This window comes from Trachymyrmex septentrionalis, unplaced genomic scaffold (genome assembly GCF_001594115.1).
Source record: "Trachymyrmex septentrionalis isolate Tsep2-gDNA-1 unplaced genomic scaffold, Tsep1.0 scaffold53, whole genome shotgun sequence".
Classification (NCBI taxonomy): Eukaryota; Metazoa; Arthropoda; class Insecta; order Hymenoptera; family Formicidae; genus Trachymyrmex; species Trachymyrmex septentrionalis.
In genome coordinates, this window is record NW_017305705.1 from 2,823,748 (window position 1) to 2,837,439 (window position 13,692).

The 13,692-nt window shown below is 32.9% G+C and overlaps 2 protein-coding genes across 5 annotated transcripts in view; one reads left to right on the top strand and one right to left on the bottom strand.

Annotated features, from left to right (window-relative positions):
- Positions 1-1,018: 1,018 nt before the first annotated feature.
- Positions 1,019-1,749, top strand: LOC108752028 (odorant receptor 4-like). The gene is made up of 3 exons (XM_018492612.1): positions 1,019-1,176; positions 1,489-1,621; positions 1,696-1,749. The coding sequence occupies exons 1-3, from the start codon at positions 1,070-1,072 to the stop codon at positions 1,747-1,749; spliced, it is 294 nt and encodes a 97-aa protein (XP_018348114.1). The 5' UTR covers positions 1,019-1,069.
- Positions 1,750-2,912: 1,163 nt separating this feature from the next.
- Positions 2,913-13,692, bottom strand: part of LOC108752019 — a 21,214-nt gene continuing 10,434 nt past the window's right edge. For 2 of the 4 annotated variants that reach the window (XM_018492595.1, XM_018492593.1), the window contains exons 2-6: positions 7,361-7,595; positions 7,005-7,156; positions 3,890-6,125; positions 3,146-3,293; positions 2,913-2,976 (exon numbers count right to left, since the gene is read on the bottom strand). In XM_018492595.1, the coding sequence (XP_018348097.1) occupies positions 2,913-2,976; positions 3,146-3,293; positions 3,890-6,125; positions 7,005-7,156; positions 7,361-7,583 (2,823 nt within the window). In that variant the 5' untranslated portion in view covers positions 7,584-7,595. Of the gene's footprint in view, positions 2,977-3,094; positions 3,294-3,889; positions 6,126-7,004; positions 7,157-7,360; positions 7,596-13,692 lie in introns of those variants that run through there. The other 2 variants (XM_018492596.1, XM_018492597.1) reach the window with 2 other exon arrangements.

Genomic DNA, 13,692 nt, shown 5'->3' on the forward strand with positions numbered 1-13,692 from the left:
AAATTATCCCTTTAATTACTTTTTATGTTTTCACATTATTATTATTATTTTATACATATTTATACATATTCAATATGCACGCATAAAAACTTTTTTATCGGAATTGATGTATTGGCATTTGGTATTTTGATTCGAGGTATCAATAATTTGTGTGTTCTTCCCTACATCCCTAGATTAAATACTTCAGTGTGTATTTGTGTTATGTACCTATACATATCCAATTTTTCAAACCGCGTACCGAAATCTTTCTTAGTCTTGAAACGCAATCATGAACAAAACTAGAGAGTGTATATATTGATATAGTAATATCACGTACATATTAAATTGACAAATAATTTAATATTATTGATGCTAATAAGCATCTTATGAAAATATTAATAATTTGATGTTAATAAAAAACTCAAAGATTTGCCAATAATTTAATTATTGCGAAAAATATATCAGTTGGGATTCGAACCAGAATCTCCTATTTCTAGTTCTATTCATGATTGCTTCAAATTGAAAAAGATTTCAGTGCGCAATTTGCAGAATTATATATGTATATAAATTTTTACCGAAATATTTAAGTATTAAGATTTACTTGGACCGAAACTAGGATTTCTCTTATCTAATTAGATTTATTCTCATCGATCCAATTTTGTTTTATCTAGTAAACAAGCTGATGTTACTTATCATTTTAATATCATTTTGTTCAAAATATTATTTTGTTAAAATCTTGTCGTTAAAATAACGATAAATAACGTCAGTTTGCTAGGATTATTATTAATAAAAGCATATAATTAATTAATTAAACTTATCGTTATTAGATATGTCGATATATTGAATGATACGCACAAGATTGTTGGATTTAGCTTTTTATTGCTCATCGGTACAGTTTTTAGTTTACTTGGAGTTCGAGTAAGTATCGTTTTTTAAATAATTGACTTTCCAATAATTAGCGATATATTTATTTTAAAAACTTATGATTTCGTAAATTTCGTGCAAATATGATTGTATTTCAGATAGCGCATGGATGTATAATATCTTTGATGTATTATAGATTGTCTATGTGTTAGACCAATTAGAAGAAATGATTAGATTTACATTTATAATCATGGGGGCGTTATTACAGTTGATGATCGTCTGTTATTCTGGCCAGAAATTAATGGATGAAAGTCAGAATATATTTCATCGAGCGTAATAATTATTTTATATTTTCTCAAACATCCGTTATTTTAAATATTCAAAATCTGCAAATTTGATTTTAAATTTATTTTATAACTATAATTCAAATTATTTTTTAATAGTAAATTTTTAATAGTAAACTACACATGAAGTATGTTATGCAAAGTGCAAGTGCATATAAAATTTTGGATATATTATAGAAAGTATTAAATGAGATTGTATTTAATAGTTTAATTTTTTAATTTACGATACTTTGTAGAATTTGCGTGACATATATTGATAAAAATCTAAATAAAAATTAATTTTTTTAATATATACTTTCAGATATGCAGCGGAATGGTACAAATTTTCACCAAGATTAAAATCACTGCTAACCATAACTCTTTACAGAAGTATTGTGCCGTGTAAACTGACAGCAGGAAATTTGTTTCCATTGTCAATGGCAGCCTTTGCTTCGGTAAGTATGAGACAATCTGGAAAAATAATTTATAGCATGCAGACAATGATTCATACGCTTCTAAATATTTTAAGGTGGTACGAACGGGTGTTTCTTACTTCACGGCATTGTTATCCCTTAAAAATTAGTTTTGAAACATAAATGCTTAGCTAATTCTTTACTGATACGTCTTCGATTCAATAAACTGTAGATAAAAATTCCAAGATTAGTATTGTTTATATATTGTACAATACTTTGTAAGATAATGAGTATAAAATATTTAATTGAAAGAAGAAAGTTTACCAAGTACTTATATTTTTATTTAACAGAATCACATTTATTATTAAATATACAACTCATATAATATCAGCCGATACGACTACAATCATTATCACAGCATTTTGCAGGTAGACATTCGTAATGTCAGTCTCTTAACGAAATAACTTAACGAAAATTATTAATTATTGTAGTAACATTATATAGTTGATGACTTTCGTGCTTTCGGACGCAATTAACTAGCTTTTTGATGTTCTTGTAGATTGATTTACACAAGAATATATTTTTAAATAAAAACATTTGTTAAATCCCACAATGCTATTAAGTTAAACCATATTCCAAGCTGTTAGCGTACCATATCTAACAGGACATGGTTATAAAGCTGCATAATATCATTATTGTTAATTCTCTACTTTTTTACTTAACATTTCTTTAACGTTAAAGTATAACGTTCATATCTAAATAGATACGTTCTGAATAAGAAATGCAAATATTTGAATAGCAATATAATTTAATAATTATTCTGCAAAGTTTAACTTTGTCTCATTTTTTTTTGAAATAGAATATATTAATTAAATGTAAAAGAAATACATGAAAACAAAAATAAATATGGACTACTTGTTATCTCTGAGATCTTGTTTAGAGAGTTTAAGTTTAATATTATATATACATATATATTATATAATACGAAATGTTTTTATTTAGAAAAAAAATCTATTAGAAAAAAAAAGTTACTAATATTATTCGTTAGAAAGTAATTGATTGATATCACATTAGAGTTCAGTTATAATATACCCCTCTGCGTACAAAATATTATCGAAAGCACATTAGATGCTAACCAAAATACAAGAAATGTTTAGAATGTAATATGTTAATGTAAATTTTTTAATATTCAGATGTAAATTTTTAATTTAATAAATTCAGAAAGTTTGGGAAATTGTATCTAATAGAAAATTTTGTAACTTCTGATAATTCATTATGTTTTTAAAAGCAAAATTAATAATATAATTAAGGACCAAACATAATGACAATAATTTCATTCATCAGTGGACTTCGTTAATTTATCGAGGCAATCGTACGACTTTGCTTGAGTGACATATCTGCAACATAGAAAAATTTTCATGAATATTTCATATCATCATTAATTAACAACGGCACTGAAAGCAAAAAGCAAAGATTATAATCAGTAATTGTTAATAGAGCAAAGCAAAAACTAACCATGTTAATAGTTAAATATTAATCTAAACTGCATGGTTTGCGTGACACAACCGTTTATGCGTTGGATCTCTTCGTGCGACGTGAAGTATCAAGTTTCCGGCTTTGGCGCTTTTGAACATCTGTAATGCCTTGGCGTGCGTCAGTCCATCCAACGAAGAGCCATTGATCGCTAAAATTTCGTCTCCCACTCTCAAAGTACCTTAAACATAACAGGTAAACCACTGCAAATTTTCTCTCATATGTGTCGTCAAAACAGATACAACATATTTCCTTTGTATACTTTTATATACCCAGTAATCAAGAATAGATTAAAATAGATTAAAATTTTTATGCGTATTTTAAGTCCATTAAATCTAATTAAGTTAAAAAAGAACTTTTTTTAGTCTTTATTCTTTTTTTACCTTATTCTTTCTTTTTAGTCTTATTTATTTAATTCTCATTCCGTTCTATTGAATTCAATTGAGTAAAAAAAAAACTTTTTTTATTACAATTGAATTCAAATGAATCGAAAAACTGCATCTCTTATTCAGAATTTTTAATTAAACAGTATACACAATGTGACAGAAAAAGTTAATATTATTTTTACATTGGAAGGCATAGAAATGTGCTTCATGCAATTCCTATAAATGAATAAAATTCGGATTGAAAAGGATTTAGTTTAAGGATTTGCAAGTGTGTATTTCTGAAAATCTGAATCCATTTCTATTTCAATCCATTCTCGATTATTGGGTATTATATACATTAATTTCATATTTTAAAATAAAACGCTCTAATGTTTCACAAGAAATACGATACCTTCTTCTGCAGCTTGTCCACCAGGCATAATATCCTTCACAAAAATACCCATGCGTCCTTTATTGCTATCAACACCGCCAACAATGGAGAAGCCCAATTTCTTCGGCGCTCCTTTTTCTAGTATGATCGTCAACAGATCAATGGATAAACTGGACCCTCGTTGAACAGTGGACGCTTCAGAGCTTCGTTTTCTCATGACCTGGAACTTCTTCATACCAGTCATCTTTTGGAGACTAACAGTCGCGTCGTCAACGGCGCGAGGAATTCCAGCGTTCGTCGAAGATCCAGCATCGTCAGAGGAAACTAACGATTCAGTTCTTTTGTTCTTCAAAATCCACGCGTCAGGATCGCTTCGCGTTCGCGTCAAGGCGTTGCCCCACGTGTCACCGATTTCTTCACCGAAAGCCGAATTCGGTTCTCTCGCGATTTGCAGTTCAACAATACCAACGCAACTCCGCAAAGCGTTTCGCGCCTCCGCCATCGACATACCGCGTATCCTACGTCCGCAGACTCGGACGATTTCATCGCCGATGCGGAATTGCTTCGATTTAGCGGCTTCGCCGTTGGGATCCATTTTGGCGATCACGTAGAATGGCCTAGCCGCCTCGCACCGTTCGACCGAAATACCAAGACCCGCCGTGTGATTCACCGTCAGCTTCATCGTTTTCAATTCACGTCGTATTAGGATTTTGTTAGCGGCAGTGACAGGTTTAATAATGGAAGTGATAGGAATCGACGACATACAAATTGTCGTTTTCTTCGCCACATTCCTCGTTACGTCCAGTGTATCAAGTTCTAGAGTGGAACGCGATCTCTTTGGGCTGTAGTATCGTAAAGGGTTAGCCGTCGCATCAGTTAAGGAATGGAGTTTGTTAGCCGGAGGGCTATCTTTGCACGGAGACGCAGCATGCTCTAAGAGGTGTAATACACTTGGACTTGAACATTTTTTATTTTTGAACTTCTTTTTGTCTTTCAATAAATTCTGAAATTTAGCCATCTGAGATACGTTAACATGACTTTTTGGCGTTACACAAAGTTTTCTCTCATTGAAATCGGCTTTCATTTTAGCATCATCGACACCATACGCATCAACATCGTCACATTGCAGTGTAACGTCGAGATCGTTACGGTATGTCACCTCGAGTTTTGTTAAATCTTCGCCGGTCAAAGCAGAAGTCGCAGATGCTGCTTTCATCAGATCCTTGCAAGATTTTGGCAAGAGATCTGGTTCCGTTTTGGAATAAATTCTCGTTAAATCCGGCTGGTTTTCTAGAAAATCGGCAAAAGTATCTTTATCGCAGCTGTCCGTATCATTATCCTCTTCTAACATTAACGTAGTAGATTGGATTGTGGTCGAATCATTGAAGGAAGGATTGCTCGCCGCGGCATCGATAGCGGCATCAGCGACATTGACTTTCTCGATCTTCGAGGTGCATGTTTCTGATGAACGTGATTCGGTTACTGTACCTGTATTTTTTTTCCTCGAGATATCACTGATTGGCGATAAGTCAATGCCGCGATAATCGTACGACGTTATTGAAAAACTACGCGGCTTCAATGAGGAAGGCATCGTCGATTTTTCACTGTCTGGCGAATCCGCGCCGGTTCGCGTACTATCAGAATCATAACCACTTTCGTCACAACCTATGCGCAGATTGCTCAGTAAATCTTCCAAACCAGTCAATGATCCGGACGATAATCCCTGGGGATAGGAATTTCCTTTAACTTCGTTGACACCAACGTTATTGGTAGATTGGTGATGAGGTCGCGTCGGAATTCTACGTTTTATTTCTCCCGAAGATTTCAGATTCATGCTCGTACCAACGTTCTCCAACGTTTCTCGAGTAAATGTGTCATCCTGACGTGTTTTTTTCAAGCTCTCATGATTTTTGAGTATGTAATCTAAGACCCGCTGTTGCTCTTGAAGATCTTGTATGCTGCGACTCAGCTGTAATTTCTTCTGACGGAGAAACATTTCCCGATCGATTTCAGCGAATTCGCGATCATTGAAATTCTCTGGACAAATTCTTCGAAACGGAAGCTTCCTGATCGCTCCTTCGCTGAGAGTTTTCTCCATCGGGGAATGGCTAACATGGATGACAGCATCCTCCTCTTGTATCGTCGCGCTTCTCGTAGAACTTTTGCCATTAACAGAATGATCGCCGCTAGTCCTAAAGAGATTTCTTAAAGATTCTACTCTGGGAATTCTTTTTGGCCTTGGGAGTTCGCTATTTCCCTAAAAATGTTGATTATTCGAAATATTTTTCGAAACGAAAATTTTCTTTCAGTTACGTCGTACAAAGGAAGGATTAGAGTGAAAACGCACTTTTAAAATTCGATTTGTTGCCAAAAGTAGTTTTTCATGTCCATAGGGTAAACTCGAGTAAGATGGCCATAAGGAAAAATCTTTTCCTTATGGCCATCTTACAGACTTTTACAATGACTAAAAAATGCTCTATTCAGCAATTATTAAAGAATAATTATAGCCTACGCGGCCATCTTTTCCGTATAGACGTAATACCCGAGTTTATCTCTATTAAACATTTCAAATCCTTCAGGCATCTCTTTAGTTTTTTTTTTTAATTAACAATAAATATAAAAATGTTTAAGTTATTGGTTCGATTGATTGGCAGAATTTTAGGAAAAGGTTAAATATTTCATATTCTAGGATCAATTTTTTTCTATTAGGCGGTATAAATATAGTTTGGATTAATGCGAACCCTGGCTGCCAACATATTAGTCAACGCTATTGTCGACTGCATTGTCGAGATAAAATCGGTGGTGATGCAAACGCACTAATCTGAACTATATTTATATCACACATAATTGAAAAAAATTCAATTAGTTCTGAAACGTTTGTAATACTTAACTATTTTTCTTTTTTTCTCAAAATCTATCATCCTGCCCAATGATTAATTCAGATAACTTCAAAATTTTTATATTTATTGTTAAAAAATTAATTAATTAAGGGTATTTGAAGCTAGAATTTGGAATTCTTAGTATGGATACAAAAGACCATCTTCTGCAATAAATAGTGTTCAAAAGCGCGTTTTCATTTTTGGTTCTTCTTAGCTGAAACTAATCAATGTAATGCATTAAGTTACTGTTGTGTTACGTTTTCATTCTCGTTCGAGATTTCATCGTAGCCGCTTTTCCGATGTGGACTCCACCGTCGTCGTCGTCGCGATACCGAAAGCAACTCGGAGCTGTCCGACCTCTTCATTTGATCCCATCGTCGACCCATTTTTCGTCCCCACGTTGAGATTCCTTTCGAGGCGGGACCAAAGCGAGAGCAAAGGTGTAATTGATTTTAAGATGTCGAAAATTAATCTCAACTTTGTTATTATATATTACAGATAAGCGAAGAAATACAAATATTTTTTTTTTTTTGTATTGGCTGGATGCTGCGCGTAGTTTACATGCACATTGCTGTGATGTTATATGATATACCTTATTACAATATATTCTTACCTTTACGAGTCAGAATGGAGGAATCCATCGATTCTTTTTGTGTGTCGGTGTCTTCTTTGATTGGAAGAATATCGTCCAATTTGTCGTCCGTCTTCGACTTTTCCTCCGATCTCTCGGATGTATTGCTTTCGGCATTATTCGTAGTCGTAATGTCTTGAGATATAGGTACAGCCGAGACGAGCTGTGGGCTCGTATCGGTCGTATAACGTTTAAATAGACGCATCGCAAAAATGTGCTGTAAATAAAATTAGATACTTATTAATTATAATTAACATAAGGTTTGTTCTTTTTTAGCTGAACTTGCACGATTTATCTTTTCTCTTTTTCTCTCCACGTTGAAGAAAAAAAAAAAAGAAAAGTGAAAAATGAACGGTGTAAGTCCATCTTATTGTTCAGAAAGAACATAAATCATACCACGTGTGTATATATGATCGGAAAATGTTTCAAACAGACAGAAATAATAATGAATTTCTCACAGTTAATAATTACGTATTTCTAACAGTGTTGTATAATTATTGTTTTCCTTCCTTTTTTCTTTCGAGTATCCCATTCATATCAAGTACTCATAACGTTGAAAATTAAATCAAGAGAAATACATCAAATTTAAAGATCCTACGGTATCGGCTACGGTAATTTCTACGGAACACCCTGTACGTATAGAGTAAGAAAAGCAAAGAAAAGAGAGAAACGTGGAAGGGAAAGGTGGAGGCTTCACGAGACAGCCTCGGACTTCCTTGAAAGGTTTGTCGTCGGGTGACGTCAGCCCTCGTCCACAAAAGCGGTCGCCATCGCATATGTATAATACATCTGTCGCTCGCCCATATGTGTGTTCCGCGTTTTTGAGTAAAAAAGGAGCAAAATATGAACCGCGAGAAGAGCATCGCAGATAGGTAATCGGACAATGAACCCGTTTACACGTTCTTTTCTTCTTATTCCTTGTTTTTTTCACATTCTGTTAGCACTACGTTTCCTTTTCCACCAAATCACTGATTAGTGATTTGTTCTATCAAAGTTGCTCATGGCTATGGAATGTAATTATATTTACATATTTTAATATCATATAAAGAAGGTCCAGTGATAAAAAATGAATAACAATATTGACGACGACGTTTAGCAATTTATAAAATTCTGAACGAGCAATAGACATTTGAAAAATACGTTATCGTATTATTATCGTGTTATTGTTTAAGAGAATACATCTGCGTAAACTGAAACTTTAGCCGAGAGCATTGGTCGAGAGTATCTGGAAGAGACTAGGTAACGGTTGCTATTCAGCTTCAGTACGATTTACACGATTGCAAATTCACCGAGTACGTACAGCGAGAATCTACTCATCTATCTGGTTTTGCGACCGGTCGAACAGAACTCTTTGTTCTAAAAAAACTAATATGTTGTATCTGTTTACAATTGTAAAAATACAAGCTAAGTTTTCAATAACACAAGTTCACAAAAGTACACTTTTTTTTTAATTATTTTGAACTAAAGAAGGTATTTCCTGTAGATTTTTGGATGTTGAAAACGATGCCACAAGTTAAATTTCACTGGCATATTATGTTTCCAGAACAACTGAAATTTAATTAAAAAATGGCTTTCTTTGGTGTGATTTGATTTTTTTTTTTAAAAGGTTTTAAAACGTCTTGAAATTCTGATCAGAAGTGTATCCACAATCATAAATGTATTATTCACCTCCTACAAAATATTTTTTTTATTTTTATTCGATGTTATAAAGGATTCAAATACAGAATTTTTCTAATTGTAAGACAGTAAATTTTCTGCCTACGATAATAAAATCATTATATTTATAATTTCTAGTTTGTGATGACTATATAGTGTCTAATTTTTATTGCCATCTCGAATGTCTAAAAAAACGTGTTTCCAAAAAAATGTTTCAGACAAAAGTTATATGGCATATGACTGTATATGTGTATCGATAGCCATTGGAAATTGTAAATATATGATTTTATCGTCATAAGCGGAAAATTGCTATCTTGAAAAACTTTGTACTTAAATCCTTCATTAGCATGACTAAAAAGTAAGATATTGAAATAAAAATGCATTTTATAGATGGAATAAACAAATACATTCATGATTTTTAATCAAAATTTCAAGATAATGTTAACTTTCGTTAGAAATAAATGTCAAATATCATTTTAAAAAAGCCATTTTTGGATATTTAACTTCAATTATCTTGGACTTGACGGGCTGGTTTTTGTGGCACCATTTTCAGCATTTAAAAATCTATAAGAAACACATATTTGAAAAGTAATTTTTTACTGTAAACTAATTTTAACTTACGCAAATAAATAAAATCATCGTCGTTTTTAGTCGATTTTATTTTATTATAATCTCGTAAATAAGACAATTTTATGTTTCCTTTCACAATTTTATTTATACAAAAGTATTATATCAAACTGTTACTGAATAACAGTGACTCGAAGCTGTTAGCATAGCGGAGCCAAAGCGAAGTCCTAATTTGGACTTGGATTACGACATTTCATTTTCCGATGAATTCATGACCACCAGATATGGAAGGTAAAATTAATGCTTGCACAAATTATGTTTTCTCAATAAATGCAAAACAATCTGGCACTCTATAACAGAAACTGGCCATTGTAAAAGTACATTTTCAATGCAAACGATTTAACGATTTTTCCATCGCAGTTTGAAAATGTATGTTTTTTGCTTAAATACGGGATTAATGTAAAGTCAGTTATATACAAACGTATAAATAGAAATAGAAAGAGAGATGCGGGTGTCTGATAATGTTCTTTGCAGGACTCGCGCTTTCACGTCTACACTGTTAGGCACACCTGACTCACAACCAGCCATGGGAACCTGCCGTGCCTTTCGGGAAGCGCCTGTATGCACCAAGGAGCAGATGTCCATTGTCCTTGCGAACGAGGGACAATAACTACCCATCACCCTCATCATTTCATCGATTATACGTGTAGCTCTACATAATAACGAGAGACCGCTAACTATAGCTTCTTTTTATGTACGATTAGAAGTCTGGTTCAAAATCCGGTTCCCAGCATGGTTCTCGACTATGTTCTTCTTTCAGGTTCTGAAAAATACAAGTTCGATTCGACAGATCGGCACCGAACGAAATCGGTGTCACGCACCAACGGCAAAATGTGGCAAATATCTCGGTCGTTCGACAGATCTCTTTCTCTCTTTTCTCTCCTCTCCGAAAATTGCCGTATCCCTCCCATATTTTTTTTTTTTTACTCTTCACCAAACGGCGTCCCGTAGAAAGTAAAACTATCGGCCCCGAAGCCGCGCGTGTCCTCGAACATACCGGTCTGGCACACATTCGCTTTACGGATAACGCAGACGGATCGATCTTTTTCTGAATAGCTTATGAATTTGTTAAAAAAATGTGACCGATCGATAATTACAGCCAAAGAAATTCAGTCTAGAATCAACTTATTTTATAAAACAGAGGCAAATGCTTTTGCAATACAGCCACTTTCAATGCATACATATTTGCAACCAATAAGAAATAGGAATTAAAGGCCCATAACGATCGAAGCTGGATCTTTGGTGCTTAAATAATTCAATGTGAGTTTTATAGTCATATTGAACTGGGCGCCGAAATTTTACAGACTTAAAAACGCAGCTAAATGACTTAAATAATATTAAATTAAATTTTGATGTTCAATAGGCATTTGTTAAAGAAATGTTTTCATATGTACGGTCTAATAAGATTCTTATTGTTCATATTGTTATGTATTCTTTATTTAAATTACAAGTGGGGGAAAATTCGATTCGAGGATCCGCTGGGCAAAATTCAACTTCTCCTCGCGACTCATGAAAATGATGGGTTGATATAAGTGCGTATAATCATGAGTACTGGTGGAGGGTAAAAATGCACCTGCACGCCCTTATAAGGGGTAGAAAACTCATTTAAAACCGCTATTATTTTCTCAATTCAAATTTTATAGAGTAGTGCATTAGTATAATACATATTCCTGAGATACCGTAAATGTAAATGACTTGGGACAACGTGTTTTTTGTTAAATTCAATCATAGAATCCCTCCATGAGTCTCTAAAGAAATTGTAAAACTTAAACTTCCTTTAAAGACTCATGAGTGGATTTCATGATTGAATTTAACAACAATATATGCTATCCCAAGTCACCTACACTTGTCCCGAGTCACCTACATTTACGATATCAGATGAAATTTGTAGACATTCTTTATACGCGTCAATTCTTATGCAAGAATTTTTATGAATACTTATATTTCTTAATATCGCATTTCCCGATTGTCTGTCAAAGGAAAAGGGGCGTGTTTAATCCAGCAGAATAAAGCGGGCGTACTACATAACTGTAATGCATCTCGCGCATCGCTTACGATCTTATACCGTTATCTTGAAATAGGTGAGTTCGCAATGCATACATAGCACGCTGCGTACATCTGACAGTTAATTATCTTGTTTGTATTAACACTGTCGATACGATCGAACGAAATGGATTACGCGTGACTTGCGATATTAAAGTCCGCTGCAAATGATGCTGGATGCTACTCGAAAAAATATTTCCGATAGATTTTACTGCCTTTATTATGTATGATTGGAATTTTATCACAATGTTATCGATGTATACTGCTTTACTTAGAATGTAACGCTTCGATTTGCGGATTTATTATTTGAATTATTGCGAATATTGTAATATTCGGGCCTGGCATATTTCAAATACTTATGAAATACTAGTATTTGAAATAGCTAGTATTTGAAGTACAGTTTGTATTTTGTATTTCAGTAAAGTATATAAAAGTATTTTGTATTATATTTTGTATTTCAAATCGAAAGATTAAAAGTATTTTCTATTTTGTAATTCAAATATTTCAAATACTTATATTTGATATATTTGAAATACAGTTTGTATTTTGTATTTTAAATCGAAAAATTAAGAGTATTTTGTATTTTGTAATTCAAATATTAAGATTGATAATATTTTGTATACTTGAATGATGTACTTTGCCCAGTCCTCAATATAACTTAATATAACATGCAATATAACTCAATATAATGCAATGAAATGATATCAACGATATAGTGCACAGCGTATGATAGTAGAAACGCGATTTATTCTATAGATCTACTTAGCATATGTACTCGATATACCGTGAACATCAAGGTATCGCCGCTTCTTGGTCACGGATCATTGCTACAGTGAAAGGGTTAACGTTATTCGTTCAAGTATTATGAGAAAAATATAATGATACGTCGTTAATAATGCCTAGAATGACCTAGAAAACCTTGATCTTCAATAATATGATACTGACGCAAATAATAATAATAATTATTAGAAGAAATTACTAACTTATTTATCAGCATAATGTTTAATTAAGAAGAATACTATAATAGCATATTAAAATTTATGCATCACGACCATCGTAACTTGATACTAATCCTTTAGTATGTCAATGTATTTTTTTAAAGATAAATATTTATGTCTCTGCAGAATGTAATAAATCCAAAAACAGTAAATAAAAAGTTCGTAGGTATTATTTGCGACTGCAAACTGACTTTAATTAATTCTACTCAAGAATTGAATTAAATGAATATTAAAATTAAAGATGATTACAGAAAAACTCCAGCATGTTTCTTTATACAATAGTTATATGAATTAATACAATTATATGAATTAAAAAATAATGTTTGCAATTTTTACACCTTCTAACTTCCTACAATTGTCTAGTGCAATTTGTAATTTGAATAGACAGATAAGAGCATTGCGAGAATAACAGAAATATTTTGACTTAACTCTTAGATGAGTTGTATTTATTTTCGCAACCAATGTTCAGTAATTTGTATTACAGGGGCAGGATAATTTAGTACTGCAGATCTTTATCGATAACAAAAATCTCGAATTAAAAGCCGGCAGTTTCTGATAGTACTGTGATTTACGTATACATATATCGTATGCGAGATTAATGTGTTTTGGAGCTCTAAATTATGCGGAACTGACTGTGTACATGACGTTTGTATACGTCAACGTCCTCTAAGGAAGCATGTGTTGATATCTAAGCATTAAGTACGACTGAATGTAAACTAAAGAGGAGCAGATAAAGCGTTCCAATGTTCTACCGATAAGCAATTAATTTTTCAAATTACATTCCGAGAAATTAAACAATTATAGAAGTTATTTAATAATTCGGAATAATTAAATAACTTTTATAGTTATTTAATATAAAGTGAAAAAAAGCTTCGTTAGTCAACTTAGCATGACATTATCTACCGAAAAGATACATTGAGAAGCGCAGAGATGTGTGTGTGTGTGTGTGTGTGTGTGTGTATGTGTGTGTGTGTGTGTGTGTGTGTGTGT

Bases quoted from the DNA above. Each gene is read 5' to 3' on its own strand.
- LOC108752028 (XM_018492612.1), top strand. From the start codon at position 1,070: ATGATTAGATTTACATTTATAATCATGGGGGCGTTATTACAGTTGATG. The intron at 1,177-1,488 runs GTAATAATTATT...ATATACTTTCAG, and splicing joins CAGAATATATTTCATCGAGC to ATATGCAGCGGAATGGTACA. The intron at 1,622-1,695 runs GTAAGTATGAGA...AAATATTTTAAG, and splicing joins CAATGGCAGCCTTTGCTTCG to GTGGTACGAACGGGTGTTTC.